At 45.2% G+C, this 17,880-nt stretch overlaps 1 protein-coding gene across 7 annotated transcripts in view; it reads left to right on the forward strand.

Moving 5' to 3' along the window:
• MYO9A (myosin IXA) overlaps positions 1–17,880 on the forward strand; it is a 177,066-nt gene that overhangs the window by 123,302 nt on the left and 35,884 nt on the right. For all 7 annotated transcript variants that reach the window (XM_069026172.1, XM_069026173.1, XM_069026174.1 and 4 more), the window contains 5 exons: positions 4,622–4,743; positions 5,756–5,897; positions 6,609–6,804; positions 11,105–11,224; positions 15,662–15,737. In XM_069026172.1, the coding sequence (XP_068882273.1) occupies positions 4,622–4,743; positions 5,756–5,897; positions 6,609–6,804; positions 11,105–11,224; positions 15,662–15,737 (656 nt within the window). The remainder of the gene's footprint in view (positions 1–4,621; positions 4,744–5,755; positions 5,898–6,608; positions 6,805–11,104; positions 11,225–15,661; positions 15,738–17,880) is intronic.

The raw sequence follows: 17,880 nt of genomic DNA on the forward strand, positions 1-17,880 counted from the left end.
GATTTTGTTGAGCTTGTGGGTGTTTTCTCCCACTCAGGATAAAGAAGTCTTTAATTCCACCCTGGATTAGAGTGTTTTGGTTTGGTCTAGCACCAAAATAAAGTCCTGATAACAGAACTGCTCCAACGCTCCTGTAAAGATAACAGGACTTGGTTCTCAACAACTCCAACTATAAAATGACAGAATTTTTCTGTTCCTAGCAGGAGGGTTTCCATCAGGCCTTGCAGCCCAGTTGGGAAGGTTTTCCTGATGCTCAGTATGTTTGTTTTAATTTTAAATTCATTATTCTGTGCCATGGGCAGTGTCTGTGCTCTGGGACAGTGCAGGCAGGCAGAGTTTCTCCTTAACAGAGCTTTAGCAGCTCTCCCTTTCCTAGATTTCTTGTAATTTTCCTGCTTAAAAATGTTGGATATTCTCCCTATTCTGTTTGTTTGGTACCCCAAATTTTACATGCTACTTTGCCTCAGGTAAAGAGTGAGAATAAACATTTATTCTCATATTCCATGTGCATTCCAAGGTCTGCGTCCCCATTTTATATCTTTTTTTAATGAATTTGAACATCTTAAACTGTGCTTTATTCAGATCCCTTCAGTGACCCCACACTGACAAACTCCATGCTCAGGGCAGCAAAGCTGTTTCTGAATTCCCACTTGAGAAGTGGGAATCTCCTCAGGGAGTCCATAGAGGTCACTTGGAGAACAATCTGTAGCCTCTCACCCAATAATTAAATAAAAATATGGAGCTGGTGGACTCTAAAAAAACTCCAAATGTCTTTTTTCGTTCTTTGCTCCATTTCTTTTGCCAAGTCTGGGAGCTCAGTGCTCTTCTCTCCAGTGAACTTGCATTGCTCCACTTTCCAGCAGACCAGGTTTCAGGTATCCAGGGATGGGAGGAGTAAATCCTCATGTTTTTACTGTGAGTAAGGATGCCAAAACTGGGGCTCTGTGGACTTCACTGCAGTAGAAACTTCTGCAGATCGTGGAAATGTCAACAATTTGGTTCTTAATGTAAAGATGATCTTCCAGGAACAGGACATTTGAATGTGCCTCTAAACATAACTTAGTTTTAAATCAAGGTATAAATTTAAGCTGATTTTTAATCAACCTCCAGCTTGAAAGGTTTTTGTTTGAATGGACTGAAAGTGCTTCATGTTGTTTTTGTCTTGTTAAATGAAAACCTCATATTGTTTAAATGGAATTCCCAAATATTCCAGTGCTCCAGGACCCTGCATCCATCCAAGGATGGCAGAGGCTTTGTTGTCATACTCAGAGATGAAGGAATATTTTGGAGGTAGCCTTTAAGGATATCTCCTGAATTCTGCAGGAAGATGGTCTTTAGAAGACGAATATAGGAATCATATGGAATATTAACAGCTGCAATTTAATTAAGTTTAGTGGACAGCAGTGATCTTATCCTCCAGGGTGTTCTGCAGACCAGCAAACGCCCCAGAAATTACATCAGCCCATCCCAAATCCATAGTTGTATCTCTTGAGCTGAGATCCTGAAGGCAACCAAACCAAGAACTGGAAAAATGCTAGGAAAAAAAGAATAAGGGGAATTTATTTCCATTTAGGCTTTGGAGCAGTTGCTCTGGAATAGTTCCTGCTGCCTGTCTTGAAATGAGAGCAAATCTCTGAGTTATTGTGGAAAAGGTTGTTCGTTGAGGGCCTGAATCTCTCTTCTCATTTGGCCAGAGTGGGAACAGGTTGTGCTGGGGGTGGAAGGGAGGGAAGAACCCAGAGCCTGGGAGTGAGTGTTTCTGACCCAGCCCAGAGGAAAAAGGAGCAGAGGAGGGAGAATTAGCCAAAATCCTGCAGCTGAAGGAAGCGAGGCCAGGAGGGACCTGATGACTGGCCATCAGGTCTGTGGAACAGCTGAAAATGAGCCTAGAGAAGTGAACTCTGGTCTTTCATGGTCATTTACTGCACTATTTAAAAAACCTCCCTGTCTGGCATTGCTGATTGGTGCTTTTGCACTGATCTCAGGAGCAGTGCAAGTTTTTAGTGTGGCCAGAGGAGTCTCACGGCACATTTGCTGTGCAGCTGCCCAACGTCCCGTGTGGAATTATGGATGCCTAGAGGCCTTCTAGAGCAGGGTGACAGTTTCTCACTTTAGGTGTGTGGAGACATAAAACTCTACATGATTTAGGGGGTTTGGAGGGGCAAAAAAATATAAAGCCCCTCAACAAGTACTTCAACAAAGAGTCATGATAATAAATATGTCAGTCCAGTAACACCCACCCATCACCACTGCAATGCTGCTGCTCTTGGCTCATCACACCCAGGTTTTATTGCTCTCCCCATGCTCCTGACCAGTCTCGAGCTGGCAAAGCTGGGCCTAATGGACCCTGCACTCCATTAAGGGGCTGTTGGAAGAGGGCAGTTGATGGATGGTGCTGACTGCCAGTGACTCTCTGAGAAATCCCTTGGGAGCAGCTCACGCCTGCTCCGAAATACGCAGCCTGCAATTGCTGGATAGAAGCTTTTTCCTGGCTTGCACTGAAAATGCCACGAGTTTTAATCAAATCTGTGATTTTTTTATTGCCTACCATTCAGCAGGGACTTGGGAATGTTGTTGTGAGGTTCTGCTGTGTCCTGGTTGCTCGGCAAGAGCTGAAGGAAAAAGATTAAAAAACGAAAAGAGAAAACAAAATTCATAATGCAGAGTCATTCCTTACTTTCAGGATGTTTTTCCCAAGGGGATGTTGTATATTTTGAATCCCAAAGGCTTTAGGGATGCTAAAAACTCCTTCTAAGGCAGCACACGTCTGTATCCATCTGCGTTGTTGTTGTAAGATTATACAACGTCTCCCATACTGAATTCAGAACCTTGTAGGGGTTGTTTTAGCAAGAATTTCCTTGTGAAATGTCTCAAAGCTCTTCAGGCTCTTTAATTCTAAGAATATCTGTAAAGTTCATGTTAATTTTGGATGAGGAGTCTTGGATGGACATACTTCTTTTAAAGTTGTTTGCTCATATTACAAATAAAGGCAAAGGCAGCAATAACAATGAATCTGATTGTTAGAAAGATGGATCCTCTTAGGATTTTGAAACCTGTTTCCTTTTCATCTTCAATTCTGCCATCAAAATGTCCTGTGATAGAGAAGTGAAAAGGCAGCTGGATCAGTAGGTCTTTGTCCAACACATGGAGTAAGGTGCACATTCCAGTATCTGTTTAGACAGTGAGTCACAAGTCTTAAAACATATGATAAAAATTATGATGTTTAAACTCCACTTTCATCCAGATGCCCTAAAATAATTTCTGCATAAGACTTCTTGAAGTAATCCAGTTGCAAGTATATCTCAGAGGACATAACCTTTATAGGAGAGAAGGGGTTAGAACTATTTTGATGGAAAATGTTTTCATTTTGAGGCTTTTTTCTTTGAGGCTTTTTTGCCTCAGCTTGAATTTGGGGGCAGATCCTCACTTTTACTGTAGAGGGTGGTGGTTCTGCTGCTCTTGGAGCAGTGGCTTTGTATGGCTGGAGGTGTCTTTGTTCACCCATGGAGCACTGGCCATTAATAGTGGGAGATGTGGAAGAGCAGAGCCCAGGGAAGCAGGGAAGGGAGATTTACTGCTTTTTCTGTGTAATTAATATGTTGTACCACAATTTCCTTCCAGCAACTGAATATTAAATATTCATTGATGCAAGTTGTGTGTCCCTTTGATGGATGGGAAGCTCTGCATGCCCCAGCCACATGGTGCTGGGAACCCCAAAACCCCCCAGGTCCCAAAGTGTGGGAAGTGGGAGAATCTGCCCCTCTGCCCCACTCAGGTGAGCCCCCACCTGCAGAGCTGCCCCAGCCCTGGGGTCCAACAGCAGAAGGAGCTGGAGCTGCTGGAGAGAGTCCAGAGGAGGCCCCGGAGCTGCTCCAGGGCTGGAGCCCCTCTGCTCTGGAGCCAGGCTGGGAGAGCTGGGGGTGCTCACGTGGAGAGGAGAAGGCTCCAGGGAGAGCTCAGAGCCCCTTGCAGGGCCTAAAGGGGCTCCAGGAGAGCTGGAGAGGGACTGGGGACAAGGGATGGAGGGACAGGACACAGGGAATGGCTTCCCACTGCCAGAGGGCAGGGCTGGATGGGAGATTGGGAAGGAATTGTTCCCTGTGAGGGTGGGCAGGCCCTGGCACAGAATGCCCAGAGCAGCTGTGGCTGCCCCTGGATCCCTGGCAGTGTCCAAGGCCAGGCTGGACGGGGCAACTTGGGATGGTGCAAGTTGTTGCTGCCCATGGCAGGGGGTGGAACGAGATGAGCTTTAAAGCTTCTTCCAGCCCAGACTGTGCTGTGGTTTAGAAGCAATCCAGGAAAAGGAAAGTGGCAGTCCACACGTGCTGGGTGTCCTTGGACTCCCACACAGCCACCCTGTGTCCGAACAAATGTCTGGTGCAACTGAAATTGTGAAATGCTCTGTGGTTCCCTTTGTTTCAAGTTGTTCCAGAGGTTCTTTATCCTTTTCTTTAGACTCACAGAAAGCATTGATGGAATATCAGGAATAAGGATAGGTAGAATAAGGAGAGATGTTTGTTTTGGTAAACGGTGTATCAGTTTCCACAAAACCTTTTGGATTTTGTCTTTTATTTTTGCTTGCGCCAAATCATCATTATGTCATCTGTGGGTTTTTTTTTAGGAGGAATATAGAGCAGAAGGAATTAGCTGGCACAACATCGACTACATAGACAACTCCAGCTGCATCAACCTGATCAGCAAGAAGCCAACGGGGCTGCTCCATCTGCTGGATGAGGAAAGCAAGTGAGTAGGAAAATGCTGGCTTTGGAAATGAGATTTGTTTCTTCAGTTAAAACGTGTTTATCCTCCAGTTTTCTGAAAAAAAAACCCCCAAACTTCCCAGAAAGGTGCTAATAGCTCACTGGGCTGATGGATGTTTCTAGTGTTGCTTTCGAGGTGGCAACACACAGAGTGGAGAATCAGCCAGCTGAGCAAAAAGCCTTAAAAAATAATTACTGAAATTCCTTTCCAGAATTTCTTCCATTAAAGGGAAGGGAAAAGGTTTCCCTTGCTTCTCTCTTAATTTCTTTCCCTGCCTCTTGGGGTGTGACCATGTGAAGGTGCTGAACCCAAGTGCATGAGCTAAAGCAGGATGTGTAGGTGCCATTATTGAGAAATAACGTGGATTTATCAATTTACTGGTAAAAATTGAACCCAAATAAAGTGAGGGCACTTGTCCATAGAGGCTGCATTTCCACAGGGTTTCATGGGCATCAGGGACTTACCTCAGATTTGCATCCTTGGTTGTATCCATCCGTCGTCCTGGGAGAAGTTCTTGGGTGAATGTGCGGCTTCCGGGGCTTCTTTGGTGTGGAAACTTCAGAGCAGAACAGTTCTCCCATTGGATGCTTGTGCCAATTCCCTCCATGTGAAAGGCAGGGAAAGGCCAGGTGGTTTTGCTGATGTCACCTCAGATCCACGTGGCCCAGGGCACGAGGTCTGCTCCCACCATTTGAGGTCTCTCCCCCACTTCTTGTCTCATTGACAAGAAACCAGCAGTGATGGTCTCCCAGTGATACTGTACTGGGCTAAAACAACTTAAATTGGGTAAAGTTGTGAAATACACCTCCATGCTGCAGATTTCCATGGAGGTTGAGGATGGAGGGTTGGCTTTCTCTTACCAAGAGGCTCTGCTGAAACAGACACAGAAGTGGAAGCTCAGAAGATCTCTGCTTTCCCTTTTGTGGCCAAGAAAGAAGTGGAAAGGTTTTCCCGTTGGGTTTACAGCTTCTTCCTTTCAATTCTCTCCACTCAGTTTTCCTCAAGCCACAAACCAGACACTGCTGGACAAATTCAAGCGTCAACACGAAGGGAGCTCCTACATCGAATTCCCGGCGGTGATGGAGCCGGCTTTCATCATCAAACATTACGCGGGCAAAGTGAAGTACGGAGTCAAGGTCTGTCACCCAGCTGTTCCCCGGCAGCTGCTTTCATCTAAATCTGGGATAGGGAAGGAGAGCCCAGAGGCTCCACAGAGATGTTTTGGAGAGGACTTGGCTCAAGGAGATGGGAGAGTCAGGAGAGAAGTGTTTGGGGAAATGAAAAGGTGGTAGGGACTGGGTCATCCTGTTCTCCTCCACGTGGGCATTTCAGGAAGAGTTTAGGGATGCGCACTGAGTTCAGTGCTACGCCCCAATGATGAGTTGAAATTGGGTGTCTAGTGGCCTCTCTGGCCTTTGTTTGTGTAGAAAACCCAGTGTTTTACTCATCATTGGCCACCTTTACTACAGGTCATGTGTGCTTAGGTCTCAGCATCCCACTGCCACGGGTACTTTCTGGAACCCCCCGTGAACGATTCCAAAGTTGGCCCGATTTCTATTCATGCCAGTTATTAGCAGAAGGAATTCTGGTGGGCAGATGAGACTCTGTGAGAAACAGCCTCAGGATTTGCGGCTGCAAATCTCTCATCATGTTTCTGATGCAATAAACACACGTGATAAGCATCAGAGATGATGGTCATGAAGAGGTATCTGATATGGGAGCCGGAGAGAAAGACAGAAACAGGATTCAATAGTTGTGCTGGCCCAGAGATAGCCTGGAAGATCCCACCTGGAGCATCTTGTGGGCATTGTTTATTTTCCTCTTTTCTCCTCCTTCTCCTTCCCTAGGATTTCCGAGAGAAGAACACGGATCACATGCGCCCGGACATCGTGGCTCTCCTGCGGAGCAGCAGGAACGCCTTTATCTGCGGCATGATCGGGATTGATCCCGTGGCTGTTTTCCGCTGGGCTGTCCTGAGGGCCTTTTTCAGGGCCATGGTCGCTTTTAGGGAGGCTGGAAAACGATATGTGGAGAAGAAAACTGGTACGTGTGCCCGTCAGCGTCCTGGAGCTGTTTTCCAGTGGCAGTTCGGGTCTAGTATGTTATTACACTGTTTTAAGTAGCCTGACTTATTAGGAGTTTTTAATCTATTAGAAAACTCATTAAAATAACAGGTAGATTTTTTGCAGAAGTCACATTTCAAGGTACTTTTGGATTTTAACATGTCATAAGGAAGTATTTTCGTTTTACTGCTGCTTTAATTTTTCCTTTTTGTAGGATGCATGGAAAGAGAAACCCAAATCATTCAAACAGAGACATACAAATTATCCAGCAAAAAAAGCAAATTATTTTTGTAATAGTTCTTGAGCCTTTAGTTAGATCTGGAAACAAAAAAAAGGCAATAAATCTTCCTATCATTTTCCAAGCTGTTCACCCTTTCAGCTGCAGGAGAGCATGTCTCTTGTCTAGCAAAATTCATGGCTTTGCAGTCATCCAGAACCACGGATCACGGGGGCATTAAATTAAAGGAAAGTGATGGTGCATCATCATGCTGTGGCAGGCAAGACCTGGCTGTGCTTTTAGACCATTTCTCTGCATAAAGCAATTTCGGGAAGACGAGTACAAGCTATTACTATTCATTTCTGGGCACAAGAGGGCTTGAAATCCATGATGGAATTAGAGCCCCAGCAGGGAAAATGTCAGCTGGGTTAAAATGAAGTGCGGAGCCGCACCATGAATTATTTTGCAATCAGTGAGGTTTGCATCGTGGAGAGCGAGGGAGCCTGGGACAAGGAGTGCAGGGATGGAAGCTCTTCAAGCAGAAAGAATCATTTTCTTGGGAGAGAATCCTAAGAAGAGCAGAATGCAAAAAATCATCTTTCAGCTCTGGAAGTTCTTCCTCTGACACCCGTCAGATGCAGCATAAGAGAGGAGCTGATTCTCATGAGCCTGGGTCTGTCTGGCACATCAAGGCAGTGTTTTTGGACAGACTAACCAAAGAGGAAGATGGCAAAGATGTTTGGCGTTGGAAGAAAGGCCACTTCAAAGAGGTGGCTTCCAAAATCCATCTTTGCATTTTCATCTTGCAAAAACCCCAGGCTGAACTCAAATGAGCTGATCCAAGAGATAAGAGAAGTTCATTTAATCTCAGGAAGTAAGAGCTGATTTCAAGCCCTGCTTCGCTTTCTGTGTCTCTGGCAGCTGGTCCTGCTCACTGCCATGCTCGTCTCCTCACTCCTGCTTTTCAGTCCAGAGTTTGTAGCAGTAACTTGCTTATACCTCTCTCTATATCTATATCTATATCTATATCAATACCTAGATATGATTATAGATATATAAATAACTGGGCGAGTCCAGGAGGTCTTGAGACAATTCTGAGCCTCAGTTCTTGTATCGCCTTCTCTTTCCATACCAGCATTAACTAATGCATGGTGATGGCTGAATTTCTAAACCTTTTCATGGTGCTGCTCTAGTGTCTGTCCATGTCCTTCAGCCTGTATTCAAATGGCTTTGTGCTTTGTACCCTCTGGGTTTTGAGTCAAAGAAAAAACAAACAAACCCCTCAGAAAGCCAGGTAAGGTTTGTCTTAAACTTCCCAACAATCCTCAGATCATTTATACCCTGATCTTCTGTGTGCTCCAAATTGGGAAAAGGTCATGAGAAAGTCTCCATTATACAGGCAGCACTACTGGGAGGAGATGACCTAAATCTAAATTCCATACTGAGGTACACCTCATCTGTGGGAAAACCTTAGCCTACAAGCAGTGGCAGAGCTGGGATCACTGTCCTTGCCCTCTTTGGAGAGCTACCCACCATGTCCAAGCATGACCATCCAGGCTGGACAGGCCTTGGAGCAATTGGGTCTAGTGGAAGGTGGCAGGGGGTGGGACTGGATGATTTTTAAGGTCCCTTCTAACTCAAAAGCATTCTGGGATTCTGACTTTGCCCAGGTCACACTTAGCAAGGTGAGATCAGTAACAGTGTTTCCATCATGTTTTTGCTGGTGTGACCTCACACTCATCTCCTGTTCCGTTGTCGTCCTCCAAAATCCTGTCACCAAAGCAGGTGGCTGTGGAAGAGGTGGACGTGGACAGAAGGCTCAGCCAGTGTCAGGACAGTGCCATGGGCTGGTGTAGCATGATGCTACATGATGCTGGAAGTCCCTTCTTCTCTCCAAAATAATGCAGAAAAGCCCCAAATTGATGCTTCACCTCCATGGCAGAAAACATTTGTGAGTTATCAAAGTATCACTAAAATTCTCCCATCTTGATAGATAGAAGGAGAGAACCAAAGACAGCACATGTTTGAGGTTTATTTTGGTTTTTATCAAAAAAAAATCTTGATGGCTTTAATTAGCCTGATTTGGGCATCTACCTGCCCCCTGATGTGAGCTTCTGATAAAATGATGGTAGAGTAAGAAAAGCCTCTCTCACACGTTCATCCACATGCACACACTTAATATTTGTACAGATATTTTTTCAAGACATGCTGCCCATTCTTGGTTTCTGAGGTCCTTTCCCCATCCATCAGGCAGGTGAAGTGAGGGAGCAGGGAAATACCCAAAAGGTGCTTCTTTTAATTAAAGGCTCTTTGCACTCTTTGTCTGAATCCCAGCTGCATTTCTCGTGCTTGTACGCTTGCAATACCCAGTGGGGATTTTCTGGAAGAATCCCTGGCTTATGTCTAAGCACCTCTGCAAATTTTTGCTCTGCCTCCTTTCCACATCATCCTTTTGGTTGTCTCCTTCCTGCCAAGCAGATGCTTCTGGAAGGATAATCAGCATTTTTTTCTTGCTGGCTTTGGGGACTCTTCTTTTTTTGTGCTCCTGATACCTTCCTAGTGCAGCTTTTGGTGATTGTGTGATTGTCCTCGTTAACTTGAAGGTGAAGAGCAACAAAGTGGAATTTTGTTTGGTACTTTTGTGTTTTGCCCAAGTGATGCTTCTTACGGTGCTGCCAATGCTCCTCAAGTCAAAGATGCCAGGATCGAGCAAGCTGCACTTAGCTGAAGGGTGGAACTCTTCAATAATTTGATTTTTAATTATTTTTATTACTGAGTTTATCAATGCGGATTTAAGTGGTCCAATGGAACTGCATGTTAGACCTGGATTTGTTAGTGAACTTGGATTAAAGGAACACTATCAAGCTTTTTAGGAAAGAAAATTGGCTGATTGACTTTTTTTGCTGTTATCAATACACATTTATTATGCAAAACCCTCTAATTCTCTGTTAGCAAAAACTTAATGGAAAAAATGGTGCTGTTCATACAAACTAGGCTGTGGAGACTTGGTTTTGCTGGACCTAAATCCTTGCTCTGATGAAAGTTTTGTGGTCCTGAGGCTGTGCCTGCCCTCGATGGGCTCTGCAGTTGGATTTGGCCAACAAGGGTTGCTCCCTGGCTTCTGCAGATTTATTCCTGAAGCTGGTCACCAAAAAAAACACTGCCCCCAAAAATAATCAATAAAAAATGCAAATAAAGGTGCCAGCAACCAGAAACTCGGTGTTTGAGGTGTCGCTGGTGTTAAGGTGAGGAAGACAGCCCTTGACAGTGTTCCTGTGGAAGATTCAGGTCAGCCCTTTCTGATGGTTTGATGCGTTGGTGTGAAATGCTCCCATAGGTGCTGGCACAAGGCGACCCCGTGGTGACCTCCCCACGCCTCGCTGGGAGTGTGGCACATCCTGGACTTGGCCAACCATGACAGAGAGGCGCTGCCTGTTGGCACATTGCCACTGGTGTCACCTCTCTTCCACCCTGTGCTCACAGCTGGGCCATCAGAAGTCCCCTTGGCCCCACACATTGGTTGTTTCTTCCAACTCAACCCTATCGTGCCAACCTCCAGACTCTGTGTTCTCTGCCCTCAGGGAATATGGGAACCGTGCTTAATGCAAATAATTTACATTTTTCCTTTTAATTGCCAAAATGTGAGCAAAATGTGGCACTAGGATGCAAGATAAGAATTCCAGGTGGTTGCATCACAGAACATCTGGACAGGGATTTGCACGTAACACCAGGCAGAGGCACAGAAAAGATTTAAAAAATAAGTTAATAAAAATAAAGATTTATCTAATAATCCTCTTTTTGCCCAAGTAATCTTGGAGTGATTATTAAGTCATTATGCTCTGTCTAATGAGGATTATAATTGGGACTGGGACGTGGTCCAGCCCATTGCTCCCGTGCCCCGGTGCCGTGCGGAGGAAACCGCAGTTCGATTGTGTCGAGCACGAAAACCGTGTGACCCTCGAGCTCTTTCGGGCTTGTTCCTTCCCCTCTCCTGATTTCTGCTTATAAAATCTTTCTCTTCTCTCCATTTGTTTTTTTGTTTGTTTTTATTTTGCTTCCCAAGGGCATGATGATGCAGTGCCATGTGCGGTTTTGAAAAGTGTGGATAGTTTTAGCTTTCTCCACCACCCAGTGCATCAGAGGAGCTTAGAGATCCTGCAGAGGTGCAAGGAGGAGAAGTACAGTAAGGCTGCACCACCCGCCCTCCCCTCTGATATCACACTCACACGTCCAGAAATGGAAACCAGGTGCATTCCGTGTAGAAAGGGTAAAGACAGTGCCTGAGGAGCCTTCCCTGCTCAAACCAGCTGCCTCAGAGCAGTGTTCAGCCTATTGGGAAATGATTAGGCAGGGTTGGAAGAGTCAAATTAAAAGCAAACCCCCATCTCTTGAAATCCCGCAAAAATCATTTTGTTGACAATTTCCCCGTTTACTCACTGACAATAATAAAGAACATCCCTGATACAAGGCTGGTACAGCTGGAATTCAACTCAATTTGGATTTCAGTGGACTTCAGAAATATCTTCATCTTGTGAAAATGTTGTCTCCCAGGGCTTTTGCTTAAAACAGAGGCATTGTCAGTGTTATTTTACGGAATGATGCACTTGGTCTCCATTTCTTCATCTTCACTGCTCTGTCACGTAATAAACTCATCCTGCATGACAACATGGACACTCTTGCCTGCACTACTCTATTTTATTTTTATATTTAAATAGATATTTGGTGCTCTCATGTTTAGATATATTACTTTCCTACCATTATTCTCTTCCTTCATGTTGTGTGTTAAAGCTGACAGAAATAGAGCTGCTCTGCATGGGCACAGCCTCAGCCCAACTTGCTTAAACTTCATGAAATTTAGGTGTAAGGGCAAACCACCTTTTTTTCTGCAGAGCTGAGCACGGTAAGTACAGTAGGTGCATGTTAAATCTTCACAAATATGGTTTTCCTGTTAGAAACCTTCTGTCAGATGCCTGTGCTTCCTGCAGCATGTGAGGTTGGGGGACCAGAGGTGATTTAGGCCTTAATTTAAGCTTTCATTCTTAATTTAACTATGTTATTTTCCCCTACAAGTTCCCAACACTGCTATAAGAAAATAAAAAAGAGTGATACTAAATTTTACTTGATTTTAGATTTTTTTAAGTGGTGTTGTGCCAGGTGACCTTACTGATACTACTAAGAAACTATTGGAAAGGAAGATGATTATCAGCAGAGTAATTTTACTTGCAATTAATGAGTCAATTTAACTTTAATTTTTAAGTTGGCCCAGCAGTATGGGAGATTTTGGCAGGTTTAGTTTGCAGTTCCTTAGGTGGGAAAAAGGAAATTCATAAAACTCAAGAGATGCTTAGACTTTCAATTTAGTGGGAAGCAGGAAGTTGAGCTCATTGTTGACCTCAACACTTAAAACCTCGCTTAGGTAGACTGGTCCACACAATTTGGGGTCTCCTAGGATAAATCCAGCGAGTGGGTCTAAGAAGAACATTGCCGTGGTTTGTGAATTGGCATCTGACCAGGCAAACGAGTAATTCTTGTTCTGCGTTCAGAGATCATTCCCATCTTCCCATGGGGTGTGCTCCTGCTTCCCCAGGCTCCCAGCCTTGGCAGGCTGAAGTGGGCTTGCAGCGTGTGTAACGCTGGGGTTCAGAATCCAGCAGGTTTTGGGCCCCACAGGCGAGCTCGGGCCCGGGGACTCGGCTTTTCCCACAAGTCAGATGAGCTTATACATCCATGTCATCCTTGAGAGAGGAGCCAAGGCTGTCTCCTTGTCTTGAGTTGTGCAATTAGTTCTGAACAGAGAGAAAACAAATTGGTTTAATGAGTTTATTGAGATTCCCTGTAGGTGCCTTGGTATTCAGCTTCTGGAGCCAACTGGTCGCCCTTCCTTTACCATCAGCTGCTTCCCTGGTGTCTTGGAGTCCACCAGTTCCTCTGGAGCAAGGCACTGGGTTTAGACACCTCTGATTCAAGACTGGAGCTCTGCTGGTAGACATTCATCCACAGGGAGTAGATGGGGATTATCCAAAACTCTCCCTAACAAGGGCAAAGACCTGATAGGCAAATCAGTCCATCTTTCCAAAAAACTCCAGCTGAAGGAAAGGGAATATGCTTGAAAAATCAGAATAATTTTCTGCCTGAAGTGTAAACCAGATCAGGCTGTGTCTGAGCTGGATGGAGTGAGAGACTGTTGCCACTCACACACTGTTCTTTCCTGCTGAGTATCAATTCCTACAATTTAATAGCCCATATTCACCATACACAATTCTCACGGCCACGTGCCACTCACCAGCTGAAACCCAAGACCCTTTTACCTTTTATTTGTAAGAATCCCCCTTATTTCCCAGAAAAGAGGCTACAGCAGTGTGACAGCTTTTTTTGGCTGTATTCCTTCTTTAAAGAGCCAAGTGATGGCACAATGTAGAAAAGTCTTTGTATTTGGTGTATCTAAAGCAGTTCTCTTTAACCCAACTTGTGCACTGTGACCTTTATTAATCAACAAGTCACTTAAGGTGCTGAGCTGGCACAATGCAGTTTAAAGGCAGCTGTTACCTGGAAGCCTGAAATAGAAATTCCCTTTTCCTGAGCAATGCAAGGTGTGGATGCAGGGATAATTTGATACAACCTTGTCTTCATCACTTCAGCTCGACTTGTTGGGTTGGAAGGTGCTTTGGGCCTTTGCTTTCTTTGGTGGGGAAGGGTAGGAAGGCAGAAAGAGGGGCATGGATTAAAAAACTCTTGGAAATACCAGTGAAATCCCATTTTTCATGGACTGCTTTAGGCTAGAAAAGCCTTCTGGGCCTTAATGGGGAAGTATCCAGGTATATTAAAATATATTAATTCAATCTATATTAAAAATAGATCCAGCTTCACATTAGGTACTTTCTTAGTGTAAAACTAGCTACACACAGTACTAATGCAACATTTTAAGCAGATTCCTGATTATTCCCATTTTTTCCCTCTTTACAAAAGGGTTTCTGTGCTCTAAATCATCAGGACTTTGGACACAGAAATGCCAGTCTTGAAAGAGACACAAGAACACTCCTAGGACAAGAAATGTAACCAAAAAAAAGGCTTAAATGGCAAAAAGAGGGATTGAAAAGAGAGTTTTGAGCTGTGGGTATTGTTAAGCATTACCCACCTTGCTTTCCAAAAACCTCCAGTACTGGAGATGCCAAACCTTCTCATCAGGAGTGATTTGGTTGGTCCTGCTTTGGAGCACAGGAGGGTTCAAAGGTGACCTGGGGCAGCACACCCTCAAACTTTCTTTTGCTGATGTTTCCAGGATATTTGGGCACCTTTAGATGCAAAAACTTAACCAAGTGGACCATCAGCCTTTTCAGGGATCTCCTGCCCAGTGTTCAGCTTCAAGATGAGCTGTTACAACATCTCAACAGGGCAAGGAGGGCAGTAAATGTCCTGTTAAAGGGATGTCACCACTGCCTTTGGTAGGGATTCATCTCCTCAGGAACTGCAGGCTCAGAAGAGCAGGATGGGCTCAGGTCTCAGCGTATTTGCTTTGTGTTCATCTTTGGGAATAAAAAATCTTTTAGCTCAGCACCTGGGCTGCATGAGACAGTGGAATTATAAATATGGGGAAGAGGGGATATGCCATTGCTCCCTCCCATCCTGCTATGAACTATAGCTTAGACTTCTTTCTTTTTAGAAAGGTTTTTTCCCCCTTTTTTTTCCACTCTAGGTGTCTCAGGGTAGAATAAAACACATTTTCCCCAAGCTGAGGTGAGAGCTGTGATTTTTCCTGTCTCACAGCAGCGATTTTGAGACAGTTATAAAATTGCTCAGCTGTTTCTATGTCAAACTCCACATTATCAGATCTTCACATTTCTGTGGTTTGGTGACTTGAAAAGTGTTTTGTTGTCTACAGAAACTGTCTCCTGTCTTCCTAAGTGCTTGGTTACAAAACATTTCCACTTTGGGGAAGATAACAGCTGCTACTGTAACCATATGTGGCAGCTTCCTTGGCTGAATACAAAATAGATACTTTATTTAATATTTTATTTTATTAGATATATTTTATTACAAATAAATTATTCTAGGTATCGAAGGATATAGGCTCAATAGGCAGTCAAGCCTTTATAAAACAGTATATAAGGTATTTCCTACTTGCTGCACATGTCCATCTGTGGAAGGAGGGAGAGAAGAAGGGCCTAAGGAATAAATGACCATTTTTCCAAGCATTCTAATTATGTCCAGGTGTTTTGCCCGTGCCAGCTGGGTTATCCCATGCACAGTGGAAAGCTTGGGAATCTCTTGGACATGGAGAACACGGGTGGCTGCTCCCCCCCATCAGCCCCTTCCCTCACCCCATTGGGCTGGCCAGGGCAGCGTGTCCCTAAAACACCCCATGCGTGTGTGGGAGGGGAATTAGAGGCTGGAGCAAACAGTGTTACTCAGAGGGTGATGACTCTGGCAGGGAGGTGGGACTGGGGAGTGATGGCATCCCTGGCACCTGGCTGTGCCCGGCATGTGCCAGGACACGTCCGAGCTGCTCCGCGCCGGAGTCAGGGCTCAGCTATGGCTCTGCTGATTGTCTGTGGGGATGGCTCTGCTAATTGTCTGTTGGGTATGAGCCAGCTGGAAACGTCTTCTTCATGTGCTGCTGCAGGTATCACTCGGAAGAGCCCGCGGACGCCGCTCTCAGACCTCCAGGGAGTCAACACCATCAACGAGAGGAGCCCACGGTAAGGCTGCCACTGTTACCTTGGCATGGCCAGGGACCTGGGGTGGGAGAGCACTGTCTGTACCTAAAACCAGCTGTATTGACATTTCTGTATGGACAGTTAGATTCACTGTCTCGCCTGTCAACCTTATCTTCTCTTCGTTCTTTCTCTGCCGTGTGATCGGATCTAAACACCTTTCCTGACTAAGCAGCAGGCAGGGAAAGCAACTTCCCTGTGCCAAAGGCAGCAGTTGTCAGTGGGGGGGTGTATGAGGGGGTAAGAAGCATAAGAAAATGAGTGAGTGTGTCAGTACCAAGGAAACAGTCATTTAAGGAAGACAGGTCTGGGTGCAGAACTGCATACAGCTTGTGCTGGCTCCAGGCGCCCTGGAATGTGGAAAACCTGGAAGTTACAGGGTTTGGGATTGAGATTGGAGTTTAAAAACCCACTTTGCCAAGTGCTTGCTTGTTTTCAGGGGGAAAAAAACACATTTGCTTCAAAGTTGATTGATTTTTGCATATTTTTGTATAGTTTTAAGTCCTTCCTTGAAGTTTCCGACCATTTAAGCAGCTACTGAATGAGACTCAGATCTACACCTGAGATTATAGATCTGTTCCTCTCCTGAAAAGCCTTCTTCATCCCCATTTCGGAATTAAGTTACTTGTGAGGTCAAAGTCTTCATTTCCAAGGGATGTCTGGGCACTGATCCTTTTCCCAGCTACTCTTGTGCTACCCCTCAGCACATCCCAGGAAGCCTGATTTTCCCAGTGCCCCACCAAAGGGGTATGGTGCCTCTCTGCTTCCCTCTGAGCAGGTGTGTGCTGGGGAAGGAAGTGATAGGAGCATCCTCAGCTCCTACAGCCGCTGCTTGGAGCATCCAGGTGTGTCTTTATGGCTGCTCTGAGGTTAATGAGAAGCCCAGAACAAGCCAAGAGGAGTCTGAGTCTGTCTCCTGAAATGTGTCCATCAAATCAGTCCTTGCAGCTCAGTGTCTTCCCTTCCACACAAAATTAAATATCCTTCAAGGATATTATGAAGGCTCATTTTTAGTGGCTTTGATGCCAAGTGGCTGCAACAAAAATTAGATACACGTCATTCCTTTTTTTGCTAGGGGAGGAAAAGTGGCTTCTTCTGCCTGGTTTTGTTCACCACATGCTCTCTGAGTGCCATGAGGGCTAGAATGTCCTTATTCCTCTGAATAATTCCTCCCCTTTGAGAAAGGCAGCAGCACCCTACTGAAGGAGAGTGGAATGTTCTCACATCATGACAAGTCCATTTCAGTGGTTAGAGAGGATGGGATTTCCTTAAAATGGTTGGATTGAATTCATAAATTTGTGCCACTTCTCAAGTTTGAGCAGAAATCCAGATGGTACAAGCAGCACCACCCTATCCTGGGAAGGTGATGCAGCCCTGGCTGTCCTCAGCTCAGTCTTTGCCACCTCCTTTCCTTTCTCATGATGCTGCAGCTGCTGGGGCTCTGGTGGGTTGGGTTGCAATGACAGTCGGTCCTTGGTAACACTTGAGGCAGGGAAGGTTGGTGTCTCCAGAGGTGACGTTCCCTGTTTCCAGCAGCTCTGATTGTGCAAGTTTCCCTCAAGATAACGTAACGTGAAACTTTGTCCCTTTGGAGATCTTCCCTTGTAGATAAGAGGATTCCTGCAGTTTCTCTATCCAGCCTTTGGCATGTGAGGAACATCCATGAGCTGGAACAGGGCTTTTCTTGACTGCCCAACTCCAGCTTTAGAGGCACTTTAGTGGGGGAGCTTGGGCTGCCAACATTTTCATAGTCCAAAATGTTTCAATTATCTCAGGAAGGGGATGCTGTAAAGGCAGGGAAACTCCTCCTGACCCAGGCAAAGAGGGAGATGTGTTTATTTGCTATGGAGAAAAGTGTGTGGTCAGCTCTGGTTACGTGGCTTAACCCATGCCAGCACAGCAGACAAGTCATCCTAAACAGCCAGAATTGAGGAACTGTGTGTTCCTTCCTCATCCTCAGCATCTGTGACCTACCAGCAGCCTCAATCTGAGCCTTTATTTGCAGAAAAAGTGCTTTTGGAGCCATCCTAACTCCTGTGTTCCTCCTCCTGTGGTGCCTCGATAGCGTGGTCCATGATCTTCACTTCCCTTGGGCATCATCAGTGATGGGTTTCCATATGTCACCTGT

This window comes from Aphelocoma coerulescens, chromosome 10 (assembly GCF_041296385.1).
Source record: "Aphelocoma coerulescens isolate FSJ_1873_10779 chromosome 10, UR_Acoe_1.0, whole genome shotgun sequence".
NCBI lineage: Eukaryota > Metazoa > Chordata > Aves > Passeriformes > Corvidae > Aphelocoma > Aphelocoma coerulescens.